The 19946-nt window shown below is 45.1% G+C and overlaps 1 protein-coding gene across 4 annotated transcripts in view; it reads left to right on the top strand.

Annotated features, from left to right (window-relative positions):
• Positions 1-19946, top strand: part of PHTF2 (putative homeodomain transcription factor 2) — a 173303-nt gene that overhangs the window by 142017 nt on the left and 11340 nt on the right. For 3 of the 4 annotated variants that reach the window (XM_088468818.1, XM_088468816.1, XM_088468817.1), the window contains 3 exons: positions 6881-7153; positions 13610-13741; positions 14722-14808. In XM_088468818.1, coding sequence (XP_088324944.1) covers positions 6881-7153; positions 13610-13741; positions 14722-14808 — 492 coding nt within the window. The remainder of the gene's footprint in view (positions 1-6880; positions 7154-13609; positions 13742-14721; positions 14809-19946) is intronic. The other variant, XM_088468819.1, reaches the window with a different exon arrangement.

Raw genomic sequence — 19946 nt, 5'->3', positions numbered from 1 at the left:
GCATGTGCGGTACAGCGCGGCGTCCCAGGGGTTAATAGCACGCCAGGGGAGAACGCCTTCCCTGTCTCACAGCCGGCGTCTCTCCCGCTGCACAGTGCCATTCCACAGCGGTCTGAGCGGGCTGTGTCAGCGCTCCTCCCCCGGGCCCTGCCTTCTCTCTGCTCCTCGGTGGCCATTTTCTCACTACATGTGCTGGGGATGGCAAACGCTGCTGGAAGCTGATACAGATGCCATTGCGGTCCGGGTCCCCCGCATACCTCTCCTTCAATTAAGGTCAGTGTATGCAGCACTGTGTCCTACCAGGCTCTGGTCTGTGTAGTTGATCGCAGTGCTTGTAATGCAGGATGTTATCTGTGTATTGTATGTGACTTAAATGCTAGCGCTGTTTGCCTGTACTTTCATTTCTGACTGTCAGCCTTTCCCTATCCCTGTTCTTCTGCTACAGCCCTTGCGGTGCGGTGTCGCAGGGTGTTTATTACCTCACAGTAAACGTGGTTTTTCTGTGTGGGAGGTCACATACGCTCCGTTCACACTCCTCATGTCGGAAAGTGAACGAGGATATCCTCTTCCAGCTATAATGTACTGATATCATGTGCAGTTAGCGGAGGGATATGTAGACGCTGAGGGTTTATGGAGGGCATGTTGTATTATATATCACGCCCCATTTCTGTCACTGTGCCTGCACAAAAAAAAAGGGGACCGCCCTCGGCTGGCTAAGATGCTTACAGCCTTTGTGGGCATCGCCCCCTGCGTTTCCTCATAGGGGTTATCGCAGCCTGTGGTGGTCTCATCACATGCAGGGGTCCCTGGACAGTTGATGGTACCCCAGTGTATCCTGCTTTTCGCCCCCCCAGGTCTCGCAGGAGCCTGTGTGGGTGAATTTATTGTCCAAATGGTATAGCACCTGATGGACGTTTTACAGGGGGAGTCACCATTTCGGCCTTCTAAACAGCCTTTCGGGTCTCAGACGGGTAAAGACATGACGTCTGATGACGGTGACATTATTGACTTTTTCAGACACGAGCCCCTTAGTGCAAAGGAGGCGTAGTCTGGGTCTAAAGTCTATATACCTGGCCTTCTACGGGCAGTCCGTGCGGCTTTGGTTATTACATATCCCCCGTGGCTAAATCCAAATATGCCTTCTTTAAGGATAAGGGTGTTGCCACTGTAATTCCTCTATCTGGTCAGGTGGATCATTTAGAGGAGGCGTGGAAATTCCGGGTAAGCGGTTCCAGCCTCAAAAACGGTTGACCTTTTGCATACCCTTTTTGCGGATAATTACATTTCCGAATGGGAGTTACCTTTACGGGTAGATTCTCATGTTACACGCCTAGTGAGGAGTGCTACGTTGCCCATGCCCTCCAGGTCCTCTTTGAAAGAGGTTCCAGATTGCAAGGTGGAAATATATCTAAAATCCAATATTCCCTTTGCCTTTTACGGGACAAGTCCTGTTTGGCCCTCGTCTGGACGCAATTGTGGCCCTGCAGGCAGCAGCTACGTCTGCGTGTCTGCCATCGGCTACAGTCCCATCAGGATCTGGGACTTTGTCTTTTCGGCCCTGTGAGGCCAGGGTAAGTCTAAAATACAGCTTTCCAAGACAGTCAGTAGCCAGGAAATCTGCTCAGCCATAAGAACAGGCTTAGAGTACAAGACGTCCTACTCCCAAGTTAGACTATAAGCCTTCAGCCTCACGGGACGGGCCTCCTCTCGGGAGCCCCCAGAGTTGGAGGCCGGCTTCTCCAGTTCGCCCAGTGCTGGTGTCTGACCACCACGGACACTGGGGTAAGAGAAGTATTTTCTTGAAGGTATGTCCTCTCTTCCCGGTAAAAGCCTCCCAGACGGTTTTTCGTTACAGGTCTTCTGTCAATTCAGGACAAGGCCCTGTAATTTTTGAGGGTGTTACACTCTATGCTCCAGGCAGGAGTTATAGTACCTATTCCGTTGCCCCAAAGGGGAACGAGGTATTACTCCATCCTCTTTCTGGTACAGACACCCAATGGGGCTTACCAGGACATTCTCAACCTCGAATCCTTCAACAAATTCTTAAGGGTTCCTTGGTTCGGGAGGGGGACCCTGCATTCCATCATTCAATGGAGCCTGGGAATTTTGTGGTGTCGTTGGCTATATTCAGGGTGACTACCTGAATATCCCTCTTATCTTAGCACACCAGTGTTTTCCTCAGGTTTGCAGTGGTCGATAAGCGTTTCCAGTTTCTGGCATTGCCCCTTGGTCTGGCCTCCGCGCCTCACGGTTTACCAGGGTCATGGTAGTTATGGCAGCCCACCTGCGGATGCAGGGGGTCCGCTTGTTACCCTATCTGAGTGACCTCCTGTTGTTACCACGGTCTCCAGAGATACTTCAGTGCCATATGCAACAGACAATATCTGTGTTGCTATGTTAGGGCTGACTGATAAACTGGAAATGGTCCTCTCTGATTCTTCACAGAGGATGCTCCATATCCCAACATCTGAGGATCTTTGTGATTGAGGAAAAGATCTCTGCAGGCAACTGCGTACCTTTGCCTGTAATGTAGAGTCGCCGAGTGTCTATTCACTTGGCAATGTGGTTCCTGGATTCCAGGATGTCGCTGTTCGACATGGTGGAGTACCCAGCTTCACTCTAAAGAACTTGATCCTCTCCGGATGGGATGGGTTGCCCCATAGGATAAAGTCAATAGGCTTTCCCCGGAGGTTTGTCTCTCTCTGGCCTGGTGGCTGCAGAAAGCTCACCTAAACAAGGGGCACCCCCTTTGGGATTGCGGACAGGGTCCTTCTGACGACGGACGCCAGTATCCGTGGCTGGGAAGCAGTGACGGGTCCACACTTGTTCCAGGGCAGGTGGACACCAGTAGTTTTTGCGCTTCCCATAAACATCTGAGAACTCTGAGCAGTATTCAAGGTTCTCCAGCATGCAGGACAGGTCCTCCACGGAAATACCGTGCAGGTACAGTCTGACAACGCCATCATGATGGCTTATGTAAGCCACCTAGGAGGTTCCCGAAGTCAGGCGACACTAACAGTGGTGTCCCAAATTCTGGCTTGGGTGGAAGGCTATATCCCTGCCGTCATAGGCAGTGTTCATTCAGGAATCCTCAGATGGAAAGCAGGCTTTCTCAGCCGTCAAGGCGTGCATTCAGGGAAATGTCCTCTTTATCAGGAGGTGTTCAATCTTCTGGTGAACAAGTGGAGCCTTTCAGAGATGAGACTCTTCTGATAGACGTAGGTAGGTCCAGTGGACCTTCCAAGTTGTGTACCTCGTCCCTCCGTTATCCCTTCTTCCTCCAGTAATAGCAAGGAGGCGGCACGCTCCTGCTGATAGCTCCAGCGTAGGCCAGATGGCACTATTACTCAGATCTTCGGAGCCTCTCAGTTAACACTCCGAAGCTGTTGCCTCTATGCCCGGACCTGTTGTCTCAGGATCCTGGCTGATACCCAGACCTGGGTTGTCTGTCCTTGATGGTGTGGCGGTGGAAACTGCCCTCTTAAGGTCTAGGAGTTTTTTCCAGCTCTATAGTTAACAGGGGCTCTGTCCATGCTAACAGCTCGGAAGTTTTTATCTGCAAGAATTTACCATTAGGTATGGTATACTTTCTTTCAGGTGTCGCCCTAGAGGCTTGGCTCCTCGGGTATTCCTGATATCCACAGGTTGAATTTCCTACAGGTGGGCTTAGATAACTGTCTTCGCCTTGCTTACCTGAGGGTGCAGGTTTCTGCCCTGTTAGTATGGTTTCAGTGTAGGATTGCTACTCTTCCTGATGTCCGCACCTTTGTGCAGGGTGTACGTTATATTCAGCATCCCTTTGTTCCACCTGTGGCTCCTTGGGATTTGGCTGTGGTCCTTAGGGCTCTCTGAGGACCGCCATTTGATCCACTGGGCTCAGTGGATTTCAAATGGCTTACGGCTAGGACTGTATTCCTTCTGGCTCTTAATTTGGCCAGTAGGATCTCAGAATGGGAGGCTCTGTCATGTAGACCTCCCTTTTTCTCATCTTTCCTAGGAACAGGGCAGTGCTTGCCTTTACTTCCCCAGTCCTGTCTGCTGGTGAGGCCTATTTGGCTGTGGTACGGGCGCTAAGAATTTAAGTTGACCGTACCAGTCCATTTAGGAAATCAGACTCTCGGTTTTGTCCTTTCTGATTTCCATAAAAAGGGTTGGCCTGCCACTACGCTAACTTTGGCAGGATGGATTCACAGGTCTTCCTGTTCCATCCTCTATTAAAGCTCTTCCACTAGGTCTGTGGGTCCTTCGTGGGCAGCTCGACGTGGCACCTCAGCGGTGATTGGCAGCCACGTGGTCATCTGTCCATATTTTTGTAAGGTATTATGCTTTTGATACCTTCGCCTCTCAGGATGCTTCCTTTTGTCGGCGGATTCTCCTTACAGCACAGGAGCGTCCCCACCCTTGAAGGATACTGCTTTGGGATATCCCCAAGGTATCCTGTGGATACCCTATGGACCCTGAAGTAGAAAATGAGATATGATAAGAACTTACCCTTGTTATCTCTATTTCTACGAAGTCCATAGGGTTCCACAGGACTCCTGCCCTGTCGCACCTGTACTGCAGATGGGCTTTGATCTGGTCACCGGTTTCTCCGTCTCCTTCTGGTGAGAATGTGATTCTTGTGTGTTCCAGACTGTCTTCTCTCTCTTTTTTGCTCCTGCTCCAGCCTATGGCTTGTTACGAAACTGAGTGGCCTGAGGCTCGGGGGCGGGGTATAGGAGAGGGACCCCAGTGCATCCTGGGAGGCTGAAAATTTAACTCTGTGGTGCCTGGATGTCTGCCGCCATCGCCTATACCCCCAAGGTATCCTGTGGAACCCTATGGACTTCGTAGAAATATAGATAACAAGGGTAAGTTCTTACCATATCTCATATTTTTGTTGCTTGTAGTCTCTGCGGTCCATAAGTTGAGAATGCATCATGCGATCTCCACACCGATAGTACCGGAATTCTTTTGAAAGAGTACGCATCAGTACGAAACCAAACACTGCTCTCTTAGCATGTATAAAACCTTAGTTATCAAATATCTTTATTTCACAGCATTTAAACTAACTGAACAAACTTAAATCTTATACCAAAGCTTATTAAACCTTTTATGTGGATATGTAATGTGTGAGTATGCGGGGTTTGATATAAAGACGCTAGTTAACTTGGGGCAGATGCATGCGCATTAATGTGTGTATGAGAAATGGTGCACTTAACACTTACTAAGTGAACACCTAGCAGTGTGGATTGCTGAGCATGATAGTTCCACATGCCCCTGTCTCAGCAGCCCCCACCTTTCCCGTGTTCAAAGGAAAAGCTCTTTTGTTCTCTCAGACTCTTGTGTGAATGCAAATGTGTTACCCCAAGCTGTGAAGCTAGGGCCATCCTGTCTGGGTGTGGGGCTAAAACCTGTTTAGGATTCAGACAAATCCAATTGTGTAGATCAATGCCTGGATTATATTACAATTGCCACAACTATACTTGTCTGCATACAGGGATTCCCAATTTGTATGTAAAAACACTCATTGTCTATTCTATTTACTTTTACTCAGGAAGCTGTTCTTCCAGTTTCCCTTGGTAGATTATCAAAAACATTGCCATCTGTTCTTAGCTCGTGAGTTGTAACTTAAAGTGACGCTGGTCGCAAAATGGCATCTTGCAGATTCTTGTTTCTAAAATGGAGTCTAGCTGCCATTCGCAAGATGGCGTCACGCATGCTTCAATTTTAAACTGATCTTGTCTCAGCCAATTATCCAGCTTTGACACTCGTCATTTCAGCCGAATGAGTTTTCCATTCAATCAGGGGGTTGGGTATGATATCGTGAGTCATAATGTTGACTTTGACCATGTCAACATTTATCATGTAGACAGTGATGAAATGTCCACATTTTAGATAGTTGACACATCTATCCTGGTGGCCCAGCTGTGAATTAACTGCTCCATACGGCTCCAGCGGCGTCTTCTGGGTCCCGGCAGTCATGTAACTGATTTCCGGGGCAGACCTCCGATTCTCTGTCATTCCGGTGAGTATTTATCCTCTAAACCTAATCCCTAACCCTTATTCTAGAGCCTAACCTCCACCCCGCCGCCTAACATTGTCAAAATTTCGACAGGTGAAAGTCGACAAAGTGGACACATTAGCTGTCAATATTTTAACAATATTGACATTGTGGTGCCAACATTGTCGACCTATTGACTACATTCCCAATCTGGAGATTGTTTTGCTGGCATTTCTGCAGTCAAATTCTTCAGAAGGGAATTCCTCTCTCCATGTCTTGGATGTGGTCAGGTCAATGCACATTTAATTAGGGCTGACCTCTAGATATACAGTTTTGATTTGGCTACTGAACAGTACATAGAGTAGATTACTATTAGATAGGCTTATTTGTCTGGGGGACAGCTTGTTCCAGATCATACCCCTCTCTTGGGCTTGCTTTCGGAACTCCCATTGTTTCCAGTGTCCCCCAGATAGGACGAAAGAAGTTTTTACACTCGCCATAAAATCAATTCCTGAGTTCATCTGGGGGCAACTTCCCTGTTAATTATGTACTCGTGGTGCACGATTGTATTCTCCATCCAGCTTTGGAAGAGTAAAAACTGGGTTGCAGGTGAAGATGGTAGGGTTAAAAGGGAGGGTAGTTTCAGGTTTAATAGAATTAACTATTAAGTCCCTACTAAACAGCCTTCCCCTTTAACCAAATTGTTTCCAGTGTCCCCCAGATTGACGCAGAGGAACTGATTTTACAGTGAGTATAAAATCATTGGGTTTTTTCTTTGGTGTTTTATTACCCTTTTTACATATTAGTAAAAAATAAACGTGTCAAATTTTTTGACATATAATATGTTTTTAAATTGCACTTAACAGTAACATTACAAACTTTGCACTTTAATTTTAGGTAAACAGTTACACCCCTGGAATTGGATATCAGATATTTGGAAACTTTATCTCTCTCATCCTCGGTTTGACACCATTTGCCTTCAGACTGTCTGAATCCAGAGATTTGGAGCAGCTGGCCACACTCTCTGCCTCTGAACTTTATAGTATTGCTTTTGGTTCCAGCACCGACATCATGGTCATTTCCATGGTGGTTATTAGTTTTATCGTCCGAGTTTCTCTGGTCTGGATTTTCTTTTTCTTGTTATGTGTAGCAGAAAGGACATACAAGCAGGTTAGTTTAGCATAAGTTTATAAAAAATATAACTTTTTTAATTTGTTTACAGTTTCTTGAAGGTACAAAATATGCTACCTATGTGTAGGACTTAGTTTGGCTTTTTTTCATTATGTAGTCAGTATGTTCATAAACTCATACGCAGAGAATGTTCGTTACTTACATCCGTTAATATAGCTGAAAACAGTCAATGCTTTCCATGTTGGGTAAATTGAGGTATCTTAAATATAATACTACTAGCCTGTGTGTCCCTAATATGCACAGTGAGAGCAGGAAGCTAGTGTGTGTGTGTGTGCTCCCCCACAAGCCACACTGGTGTGCTCCCCCACAAGCCACACTGTCAGCCTTCACAGATTGTGTAGATAATTTCCAGAGGAACCACAATATCGCTGTTTAGGGGCATCCACCCATTGTGTGTGGTAGACTGCTACCGGCTCCATAGGTCAGGCTCCGGAGTTGGCCCCAGCATTACCCATGTGGCCATCATGAGCCACCCCCTCCTCCCCATCTTGCATTGCTTGCTACAGTGTATCTACAGCCTCACCAGCTGTTCTGGGTGCACTGACCAGACATTGAAGGGTAGAAGGCTAAGACTGAGCGGCCTTCGATACACCGTCTCCCTATTCCCAACTCAGCCATTGTCCCGTTATGTTCCCCATCTAACACACTGCATGAGCCAGCAGCCTGCCTAAAAATACACCTTACATTACAGTCACATTTATAGTGATATATAGTCTGCTCCCTTTGCCCCCTGTATCATAATGCATGTCTTACAGTATAAAGGTGGTTGACTTTATCCATACCTGTAGTAATCTGCCTTTATATAAATGGCCCATAGACTGGCCAATATCATAGCCACACACGAAACGATATAGCAGTGATATCGTTCCAATCCATCGGATTCTCTAATGTAATGCATCGTGTATGGGGGCGTTAAAGCTTCATAATACTGCCCCTGCTCCCCGCAATACACTCCTCCTGGCCCCTCCCATATATATTGACTATTTAAAATAGTATTAAATATTTTTTTAGGTTTATTGTCAGATTCATTAACGACAAATTATATATATATATATATATATATATATATATATCTATCATACACACACACACACACACACACTTTGTGATACAGTCCGGAACTCTCCCCCTTAAATCGTTGCACCCGGGTGCCCTCTGAATAAATCGTAGAATATGAGAAAGAAAAACAGCAGCACTCCGGGATTTGTAGAAGTACATAAGTGTATTAAATTTTCCAACGTTTCGGGGCCGGAACGCCCCTTTGTCAAGGTATACAATACATATAAAAAGAAGTGCTTACCTTAAGAATGTTCAGAAGCCCGCGAAAAAGTGTAGAGAGACTGTCCCGTCACCCGAGGCGCTCAGCAATGACGTCACGGCGTCGGAGGTCCCATGGTATCCGTAGCCTAGGAAACCAAACCGTGATGCGAGGGCACGCTGAGCATAGGAGAAAAAATAAAAAACTGAAATGTGATGCACAGAGAAAACTACACCCAATATAGAAAACAGCACGTTAGATAAATTACAATATATATAGAAGACAAAATGGATTCATACATGTACAAATACGTCTAGTAAAAAGCAGCCACATTGTTGGAATAAACAGAACCATCCAAAATATATAGATCATCAATAATATACATAATGATGCATAAAGAGACCATGCATAATACCTACAAAAAAAGAAGAAAGAACCCGCTTTAGGATGCAATGCGCAGCAAAATAATAAAAATAATCATAATCTATTGGACCTAAATAATCGACCTAGAGAATTACACACAAGTACATGAATGGACCAATACTATGATCTTCCGCTTAGCAAAATACATTCCACGTGAATTTTTCATTCAGTCCATTGGGGCTCGCAACATTTCAGCGCTTTAATGTGCGCTTTTGTCAAGCATAAGGTACAAACATAAATAACACTTACCACATTTATGTAGCAACTAGACTGCAAATGCCCCGACAACATCACTTCCTGGTTCCGAAAACAGAAGTCCCAGAGCCAGGTTGTGACATCATTTCCCCCACCAAGTGATCGGTTGCCATAACAACCTACCAACACACAAAAAAAACAACTTTAATACATAACAAACTGACCAAATATTACCTGAATTAAAAACTAATCAGTGCATGCACTATTAATCACCTGTTTATAAAGAACTATAAACATTTCTAGCAGTGGTCAATACAGGGAACACTTAAACAACACAATGTAACTCCAAGTCATTCACACTTCTGTGAAATCAAACTGTCCACTTAGGAAGCAACATTGTTTGACAATCAATTTCACATGCTGTTGTGCAAATGGAATAGACAACAGGTGGAAATTATAGGCAATGAGCAAGACACCCCCAATAAAGGAGTGGTTCTGCAGGTGGTGACCACAGACCACTTCTCAGTTCCTATGCTATTTGGCTGCTGATTTGGTCACTTTTGAATGCTGGCGGTGCTTTCACTCTAGTGGTAGCATGAGACGGAGTCTACAACCCACACAAGTGGCTCAGGTAGTGCAACTCATCCAGGATGGCACATCAATGGTTTGCTGTGTCTGTCAGCGTAGTGTCCAGAGCATGGAGGCGCTACCAAGAGACAGGCTAGTACATCAGGAAACGTGGAGCAGGCCGTAGGAGGGCAACAACCCAGCAGCAGGACCGCTACCTCCGCCTTTGCGCAAGGAGGAACAGGAGGAGCACTGCCAGAGCCCTGTAAAATGACCTCCAGCAGGCCACAAATGTACATGTGTCTGCTCAAACAGTCAGAAACAGACTCCATGAGGGTGGTATGATGGCCCGATGTCCACAGGTGGGGGTTGTGCTTACAGCCCAACACCGTGCAGGGCGTTTGGCATTTGCCAGAGAACACCAAGATTGGCAAATTCGCCACTGGCGCCCTGTGCTCTTCACAGATGAAAGCAGGTTCACACTGAGCACATGTGACAGAGTCTGGAGATGTCAAGGAGAACGTTCTGCTGCCTGCAACATCCTCCAGCATGACCAGTTTGGCATTGGGTCAGTAATGGTGTGGGGTCGCATTTCTTTGGGGGGCCGCACAGCCCTCCATGTGCTCGCTAGAGGTAGCCTGACTGCCATTAGGTACCAAGATGAGATCCTCAGACCCCTTGTGAGACCATATGCTGGTGCGGTTGGCCCTGGGTTCCTCCTAATGCAAGACAATGCTAGACCTCATGTGGCTCGAGTGTGTGAGCAGTTCCTGCAAGACGAAGGCATTGATGCTATGGACTGGCCTGCCCGTTCCCCAGACCTGAATCCAATTGAGCACATCTGGGACGTCATGTCTCGCTCCATCCACCAACGCCACGTTGCACCACAGACTGTCCAGGAGTTGGCAGATGCTTTAGTCCAGGTCTGGGAGGAGATCCCTCAGGAGTCCATCCGCCACCTCATCAGGAGCATGCCCAGGCATTGTAGGGAGGTCATACAGGCACGTGGAGGCCACACACACTACTGAGCCTCAGTTTGACTTGTTTTAAGGACATTACATCAAAGTTGGAGCAGCCTTTAGTGTGTTTTTCCACATTAAGTTTGAGTGTGGCTCCAAAACCAGACCTCCATGGGTTAATAAATTTGATTTCCAATGATAATTTTTGTGTGATTTTGTTGTCAGCACATTCAACTATGTACCAAACTACTTATAGAAGTGGAGTCAGAAAAATATTCTATTCTTCTTATGATACAGGATGTCTGAACATTGTAAGCAAATTAATATTTGTATTAAGGATCTTTTTAATAAAAAAATCTTGTTATAAAAATTTGGATACCAACGAATATTTGGCCAATTGGCCCATTTTTGGGTGTATATTTGGTAAAGGGTTTTGTTTTAGATAAATTATGATCTCCGCGGTTTCTATGGAGAAGTGAAGGCTACGAGAGTGCCATTCCTTAAAAAGCAACAAGACAGTCATTCTTTATAGAAAAATTATCCACATTACGGACTGAACTCCTTATCCATACATCTGGATCTCTTAATCTAGTCCGTTTATGGACATTGAAGTGCAATATTGTTTTTGGACATTTTATTAAAAATTATTTTGTTTAATTGGAATTTTTTTTTGTGATTGACTTTATTATTGGCAGATCTTTACAATACAATGGATGATACCATCAAAACCAATACCCAACGTGTTTTGTCCGTTAGGACTTCTTCAGGGGTAACTTAAGTGAAAAATTTTTTTTTTGAGTATATCCCTATCAAGAGAGGATCATAACGAATTTCAGAAGGATAATTCTCAGGAAAAATGTCATATATATCCTAAATAAGGATAAATCACAGCTTCAGATGGTTCTATAAAAATGCATTGAATTTAATCACAGGAAACAAACCACCCACTATGTGAGACTGCTGTCTGCTTCCAACTACAAAGACTAATGGACTTAGGATATATAGGACATTTTTCCTAAGTCTTTGCAGTTGGAAGCAGACATCAAGGACGCTGTACGAAACGCGTTGGGCGCATTTGACCCTTGCATGAACTATTAAGAAATGTACTCATTTATCTCAGATAAGCTGACTTTTATCCATTACTTATTTTTTATTCTGTGATTCTGTTGTCTTTTTTATGTGAAGTATTACGCATCCTTTAAACGGAGGTGGTATTTTAATATTTTGTTAATCTTGTATTAATAAAATTATATGTTTTTTTTTTTTTTTTAAATATTCTTTTAGTATATGCACATTTTTTATGAGAACAAATACTGTATTTTATTATCTATGGCACATTAGCACTTTTAAACAAATATATTCTACCTCAATATGTTTTTTGCATTTACATTAGCACTTTATTCGCATAGGCATTCAATATCCTATGGTCTTTTTTTTTTTTAAAAAGTCACTTTAGAATTTGCATATTTCACATTCGTATTAAGTCGCTCAACAACTCCATTCCATTATCTTTATTTATTCTTTCTAGTGCACTACCAGCACTATACAGTTATTGACATAGTGAGCTGACGCCCGTATCAGTGGGTTTTTTGTCTGTTCATTTATTTAGAAGTCATTAGCTGGCGCCGCCCCCACTCATCTTTCGCATATATATATATATCTCTGTGTTATACAATATCAAACCCCAATATATTTTAAATTGGCTAATGGCTTTGAAGGGATGAATATTGCAAAATGGGAGAGTTAAGAGCTCAGGAGCATATTTTTTTGGTCACTAAAGCTGGGTACACATTAGATGATATTTCGGACGATCCGACTGATCGTTCCAATATATTGTCAATATCGTCTAATGCGTACTCACTATGTCTGGCCATGCGCGTTCGCTTTTGATCGTCACGTCAGCCCTACATGCAGCTCAATCTGACGATTAGACTGACGACCCCATGCAGCGTGAGACGGTAGGGGCTGACATATCGGGCGGTTGGGCACGGGATCCTCTAATGTTTACCGGCCAACCGATGTCCGCTCTTTGGATCGCTGGGTACACATCGTTAAATGTGTCCCCATTTTAAGATTGGTTGTTGACACCAAATTTGGTTACAGCTTGTTACATCCATTTTATGATTTCCTTGCTGGATGATTATTAGTAAGTGCAGGAATCAATTAAAAATATGTAGATAACAAATACTAAGATGATAAACATAAGGTGCTCTGCAAATAGCCTACATAATAGCAGCATTTGTAAGTTCACAGCTTAATTTTATTATATAGTCAGATTAGTTTCACAATAGTCCATGATAGTTGCTTTTCCGCATGCCATAACAATCAAAAGTAGTTACTGATCCTCGATCTTTCCATCAACATAGAATGAATGAAATTCTTTATTTAATATATATGGACACCGTGTAAAACCAAAAAATTTTTTTTCTCCATGGTGAGTTTGACACTGTTAATAGATCCTATAACTGTGCAAGCACACATGCATAGTAATTCGATAGCAATAAAACTCAAGCGAGTCAAATCCCAGTGTAGACTAGAAAGAGTAACTTCACTGACTCCTGCACTGAAGCACCATTTAAAATTCATGTCTTTGTATTGTCTGGGAGGGAAGGGGAGGAGAGACCCGGGGAATGGGCGCCACTGGCTGCCTCACACTGTAGTTACACGACATGTCAAATGCTGTTACGGCCAGCGAGCAAGGGAAAACTGCAGAGGTAACCAAGGCTTACTAAATCTGCAGCCCAGCCACAAGCAGCATCATGTAGAATGAAGCTATCGCTTTCAGAGGTACTGTATGTCTCTTCATTGGAGTAGGCGGTCTCGGTGGCACCTCAGCAGCTGCCTAATGGTAGCACCAATCCTGATGATACTGCACAAGTTTTCCCACTGGCAAGATACTTGAATGCAACGTTGGGTCTAATCCTTGCCTAAGAATACAAGGTCCACTAGTTGCTGGTATTTGCCATACCTAATCAGGATGGTTGCCTTCTTTGTTCCGAAGTGAAAAAGTAATTTTACTTCATTTTATTCCAGAGATTATTGTTTGCTAAATTATTTGGACATTTAACATCTGCCAGGAGAGCTAGGAAGTCAGAAGTTCCACATTTCCGTCTAAAGAAAGTTCAGAATATAAAAATGTGGCTATCTCTTCGCTCATATTTAAAGGTAGGTGAATATTTACCTAAGTTTTACATTGTACTCCATAGCCAAAAGCCAGAAATGTGTCAGATAATTTTTTAGGGCATTACTTCTGTATTTATTACTAAGGCATTACTTTATTTTATTTTGTGTTTAGGGTGGTTGTGTCCCACACAATGCCGTAAATGTCTGCAGTGTAGAGGAGAAGGGTATCAGGATCGCAATGTGGCCGTTCATGGCCTGGGCTCCTTTCACTATCCTTCCACTCTGTAAAGTTTTCTGTGGCATCCTGCATGATTCCATTTCCAAGTATTCACTGATAGTACACAATTACACAAGCGGACAGATCATCGATTTGCCTCCCAATTAAATGCATGAAGCAGCTTCTGATTATCCATATAAGGAGAGATCACACCATACAGTTGACACCTAAAAATATCACAAAATATGTTGTTACCACCCTAAGGTAGATGAGACGTCTAGAAAATTATAACTTGGTCACTGTATTAAGTCTTGAAGCTAAGTAAGGCAACCGTCATAAGTTATATTTTTGCATAGACAATGTATACTAGCTGAAGTACCCGGCTTTGCTCGGGTTTAACTCTTCAAATTATTAAGTTTTATTATGGGGTGTGGTCCCAAGCCCAGATAGGGCTCCCTGGGTCAAAGTTCTTCCCGGCACACTACGCCATGAGGTCCAACCAGGACTCCAACCACTCCATTAGGCACCCCAGACCAATTGCCACCCCTCTGTGAAGTTATCATCCAAATCCATCCAGTGGAAGGCCCAGAACAGGCTCCCTAGGTCACAGTTCTGCCCAGTGTACACCAACCGGAGTTCCAACCAGAACCCTATCCCTAAAACCTGACCAGAATCCAACTGGACCACCTCACATTGGTTTCATCCCAATCTGTGCAGGGTGTGTCCGAATGCATAACTGGACAAACAAACAGACCAATTAATTTTATATGTAAGTTATTAACATAAAGAATGTTTTTTCTCCTAGAGAAGAGGACCCCAACGTTCAGTTGATGCAATAGTTTCATCTGCTTTTTTACTGACCATATCGGCAGTATTTATTTGCTGTGCGCAGGTAAGATTTTTTGTGTGTATGTATGTGTGTATATATGTATGTATGTATGTGTATGTATATATATATATGTGTGTGTGTGTGTATGTATATATATATATATATATATATATATATATATATATAAATAAATAATACTCATTTCTTCTTTGGGTTCCATAGGGTCCACAGGAATTACCTTGGGATATACAGTGTAGTTTGACAGCGTCCAATGAACCAAACAGCAAAGCTTTGGAGCTCCCAGCATGCCCTGGTCCTCCCCCCTGTATACCCAGCCACAGGCATTCAGTTGTTTTGTTTGGTGCGCGGCACGACGCACCTGTTATAACAGCGGGACTGCTAGGCAGTCCTAGGCTTTTCTCTTTTATGTTTTACCTTAAGTTTATGAAACTTCAGAGTTTAGCGGTACCAGCTCGGGTAATGATGCTCTACTGCGGCTCCATCTACCACCGCCGACGTCGAAACACCAGTATCGCTGTAAGCCGAGGTTCTCTTCAGGCCTCAGCGTGGCTTAGCTGGCGGCCTAAATACGCTGAGGTCTGGGACTGTGGTCGGGTAATGGAGATGTCAGGTAAGGATTCCTCTTGGGGAATCATGCGCAAAGCAGTCCCTTGCCTTTGGTTTTGAGGCTCATCAGAGGCCGCTGTGGGTGAAGGATGTTTGCGATTCATCACTAAGGCGGCCGGGACTATATCATCTGTTGCCGGGGACGGGTGGTAACACTCACTAGAGCGCACTAGTCAATGTCTTATTACCTTGTAGTGCAGCGTACCCGGCCGTCAAAATCGCAGCTTAGGGGAGATAAGGCGCTCCCCTGGTTGCTCCTCCCTGCCAGACACTAACTTCCGAGGAAGTCCCTGCATCCGGTTTTCTATTGACCACCTAGTGTGTGAGGCGCTCGCACGTCAACGTTCGACCGTGCACTGCTGCAGTGGTCTCAGAGGTTGGTATGTCTCCCTATATATCTCTCCCTCAGGGTTTGGCATATAGCACACTCTATATCAGTGTTGGCTAACCTTGACACTCCAGCTGTTGTGGAACTATATATCTCAGCATGCCCTGCCACAGTTTTAGCATGCCCTAATAGCAAAACTGTAGCAGTGCATGCTGGGTTATGTAGTTCCATAACAGCTGGACTGTCAAGGTTAGCCAACACTGCTCTATATCCTACCATCTCACTCCGGGGGTCGGTCAGTTGCTTCAGAGTCTATATTGCTGTGGAAAATGTGTGTATTTATGCATTGTTTGTGACTATAAACGCTAACTGCTGTGTGTGCACTGCCTGTTTGCCAATAACTGTCAGGTGTATTATCACTGTGTTTCCTCATCACTTTGAAGGTATGTGGGGTGTTTCTTGAAAGTCACATTGCATTTATACTGTGTGCCTTATACCATTTATACATATGTATAAAGGTACAGGTAAGAAGGAGCATGTAAGTCCTGTGCTGCAGGCTTATCTGAGCAGATTGTTTACTAGGATGGATTGTGTAGTACAGTTGTGACAGTTACTTTATGTCTACACCAGCACTAGAGCCACCTGTGTGGCCGCTTGGTCTCAGATTTTGTCGCACTTAGTGGACAAAAGCCGCAGAAAGCACAGGCTCTGGCTGCAGTACCTCATGCTACGAGGTGTTCACAGCATTTGTATCCTATGTATATGCCCCACATGAATTCCTGTTGGGTTTACTCTACTGCTCACTCTAGTCAGAATATGCCGCTGTCTATAGCCTCTCTGCAGGCAGTTAGATTAGTAGCGGGGGAGCAGGGGCATAGGGTTCGTCACCCATGGGCTTTAGAGTCTGACTCTGCCTCCTCATCAGACTCCAGTACAGGGAGTAATGGGTCTGTCTCTGTGAAAGACGACCAATAGTTCCTAGAGGCTGTCCCCTCTCTGGAAGAGCGGAGACTGTCCTCAGTACGGAGGAAGAGGAGGTTTCATTGACTCCTAGGGAGCCAGTCTTTAGACGTCAGAAGGTGATTAATAATTATTGTTCTCAGTCTGGGGGCTGATGAATCTCAGGTCTGAAGCATTTTTTATTTTATCAGGAATATAAACCTCTCGGTACCCATGTTGTTTCACCAGGGTAACAACCGAGAGTTCCCCAAAGATGCTCATGTAACGCAGGAGCACTATATACTATCCATTCCTGCTAAATCCTCTTTATAAGAGGTTACAGATGGAAGAATTAATAGTTTTCATTAACTAGAGCTACTACCAGACCAGCTGCGGCTGTAGCCTGGGAGGCCAGAGCTATGGAGGATTGGACAAGGTCTCTGGGAGTAACCAGAGAGAAGTTTTCTGTCAGTGGATGAGAGAGTAACTGGGATGGGGGAAGTGGTTATTTACGCTAGTTTTCTGGCTTCTAGGGTCTTGGCAAGCTCAGGGCAGGCCACAGACCACTATGGCTAGAGGATCTGATAGCGGACGAGCCCAAGATATCTGGGTTGTCCAAGCGCCCTGCTTTCATGGCAGATGGTAGGCTGCTGCCTGATGTGGTGTAAGTCCTGTGCTGCAGGCTTGTCTGAGCAGGTTGTTAACTAGGGTGGATTGTGTAGTACTGTTGTAACAGTTACTTCATGTTTCCGGTATACCTGCACCAGCACTAGAGCCACCTGTGTGGCCACTTGGTCTCAGATTTTGTCGCACTTCGTGGACAAAAGCCGCAGAAGCATGAGCTCTGGCTACAGTGCCTCATGCTACGAGGTGTTCACAGCATTGGTATCCTATGTAGATGCCGCCCATGGATTCCTGTTGTGTTCATTCTTCTGCTCATTCTAGTTGGAGTTTGCCGCTGTCTACAGCCTCTCTGCAGGCAGTTAGATCGGTAGCGGCGGGTCTCCTCCTGGATGCAGTTCATGCAGGCCTGGTACCACAGATGCCTGGGTGTGAGAGCTGGCTCTCTGGGTTACGCCATCTCGTTCCAGAGGCATCCTCCTCAGAGGTTGTGGGCACGACCCTTCCTGCAGCCACGGTCAGAGCCTCGGCCTACTGGGAGTCTATTGGGGCCCTCCTGGGATCAGGAGTTATAGTCCCTGTGATGCAACATGGAAGCGATTATTATTGGTATTTGTTTTTGAAGCAAAAACCCGATGGATCACACCTGCCTATACTGAATCTAAGGTAACAGATTCATCAAGATTTCCAAATTCCACTCTACGGTCAATTGGGCTGGCAATTGAGCCTGGAGACTTCATGGTCTCATTGGAGATATAGGATGCATATCGGTATCTCCTGATTGCAAGATCCGACCAAGCCTTTCTCAGGTTGACTGTAGATCAGCAACTTTACCAAGTTTAGGCTCTACCCTTCAGTCTAGCCACAGCTCTTCAGGTGTTTACCAAGATAATGGCAGTCATGCCAGTTAATTTCAGAGGAGTCTGCATACTGCCATATCCATACGACCTCCTGATTTTGGCACAATCTCAGGAGAGGTTACAATGGCATCTACAGATTACCATTGCCTGTTTACAGGAGCACGGCTGGGTAGTCATTTAGGAAAATAAGTTGTCGCTTTTTCCAACTCAGCAGATGGTGCACTTGGGGGCACTGCTGGACTCTCTGGGACAGAGGATTGGTCTACCAGAGGTCAAGATTATAGCACTACAGACTCGTGTGCACAATTTACTTTGCAAGCAAACCGTGTCAGTTCACTTGGCTATGCAGATGCTGGGCTCTATGGTAACCACATTCGACATGGTAACTTATGCCCAGTCCCACTCCAGGTCCCTGCAGCTGTGAATCCAGGACCAGTGTGATGGTCAGTATTATCGGATAAAAACCCAGATAAGTTGCATCTCACCAGATGTTCGCCTCTCCCTAGCCTGGTGGCTGGAGATGACTCATTTGAACAAGGGTCATCCACTATGGATACCGGAGTGGATGCTCTTCACCACAGATGCAGGTCTGCAAGCATGGGAAGCAGTGGCAGGTCATCACACCTTTCAAGGAGATGCAGGAAAGTCACCTGCCAGTAAAATATATTGGAACTTCGGGCAGTGCTCAAGGCACTCATACTGGACAGGGGCAGGCCTATCCAGGTTAAGCGCGACAGTAGTGGCCTACATGATCAAGGAGGCACACAAAGTCCGGCAGCCATGGAAGAAGTGAAAAGGATTCTCCTGTGGGCAGAATACCATCTTCCAGCAGTGTCTGCAATATTCTTCCCAGGTGTTCTAAACTCGGAAGCGGACTTCCTAGGTCGCCAGAATATACATGCCATAGAATTAGCACTGTCTCTACAGCAACTTCTGCAAATACAGGGTCCCTGCCTATACCAGAGTTTACCTTGGCTGGCTTTGACGGTATGGCTTTTGAGTCTTACTTCTTAAAGGCCAAGGGGGTTTCTCTTTCAGTGATAAAGACGATGCTGAGGGCAAGGAAGCCTGCTTTTGATCGCATCTATCACAGGGTTTGGCAGCTATTTTTTCTTTAGTGTTCCCATAGGAAATAGGACCTTAAGATGTTCAAGGTATCAAGGGTGCTTGTTTTTTTCCAGGCTGACTTAAACTTAGGTCTTCGTCTGGCTACCTTGAGAGTCCAAGTTTCGGCTTTGACTGTTTTGGTTTCAGCGCAAGATGCTCCTCTTCCAGATGTTAGAACATTCTTAGAGGGGGGTTCTGCAACCTTAATTTCTCCCACCAGTGGCATCGTGGAATTTGTCTTTGGTTCTCAGAGCAATGCAGTTGCATCCCTATGAACCCTTGGATAAGGTGGACTTGGGATGGCTGACGTCGAAGACGTGTTTTCTCCTGGCCATCTCTTCAGCTCGCCGAGTGTCTGACTTTGCAGCACTGTCATGTCACTCTCCTTTGTTGTTTCATCAAAATAGAGCTGTCCTCCGTACCAAGGCGGGTTACCTCCCAAGGGTTGTTTCCAGTTTTCATATAACTGAGGAAATGGTAGTCCTGGTATTTAAGTCTTCAGACCTGTCTACAGGTGAAGCTTCCCTGGATGTGGTTCGAGTTCTTCGTATCTACGGGGAGCAGACCAGCTCAATCAGGGAATCTGATTCACTTTGTGTTATATGGTTTTCACAAAAGAAGTTGGCCAGTGAGCAAACAGACTTGGCTCACTGGCTCTGTATGACCATTTCTCAGGCATATACACAGCTGATCCCCTGTTCCTAACAAGGGGACAGCAC

This window comes from Taudactylus pleione, unplaced genomic scaffold, assembly GCF_031769625.1.
Source record: "Taudactylus pleione unplaced genomic scaffold, aTauple2 ptg000086l, whole genome shotgun sequence".
NCBI lineage: Eukaryota > Metazoa > Chordata > Amphibia > Anura > Myobatrachidae > Taudactylus > Taudactylus pleione.
This window is presented reverse-complemented; position numbering and strand designations above follow the sequence as displayed.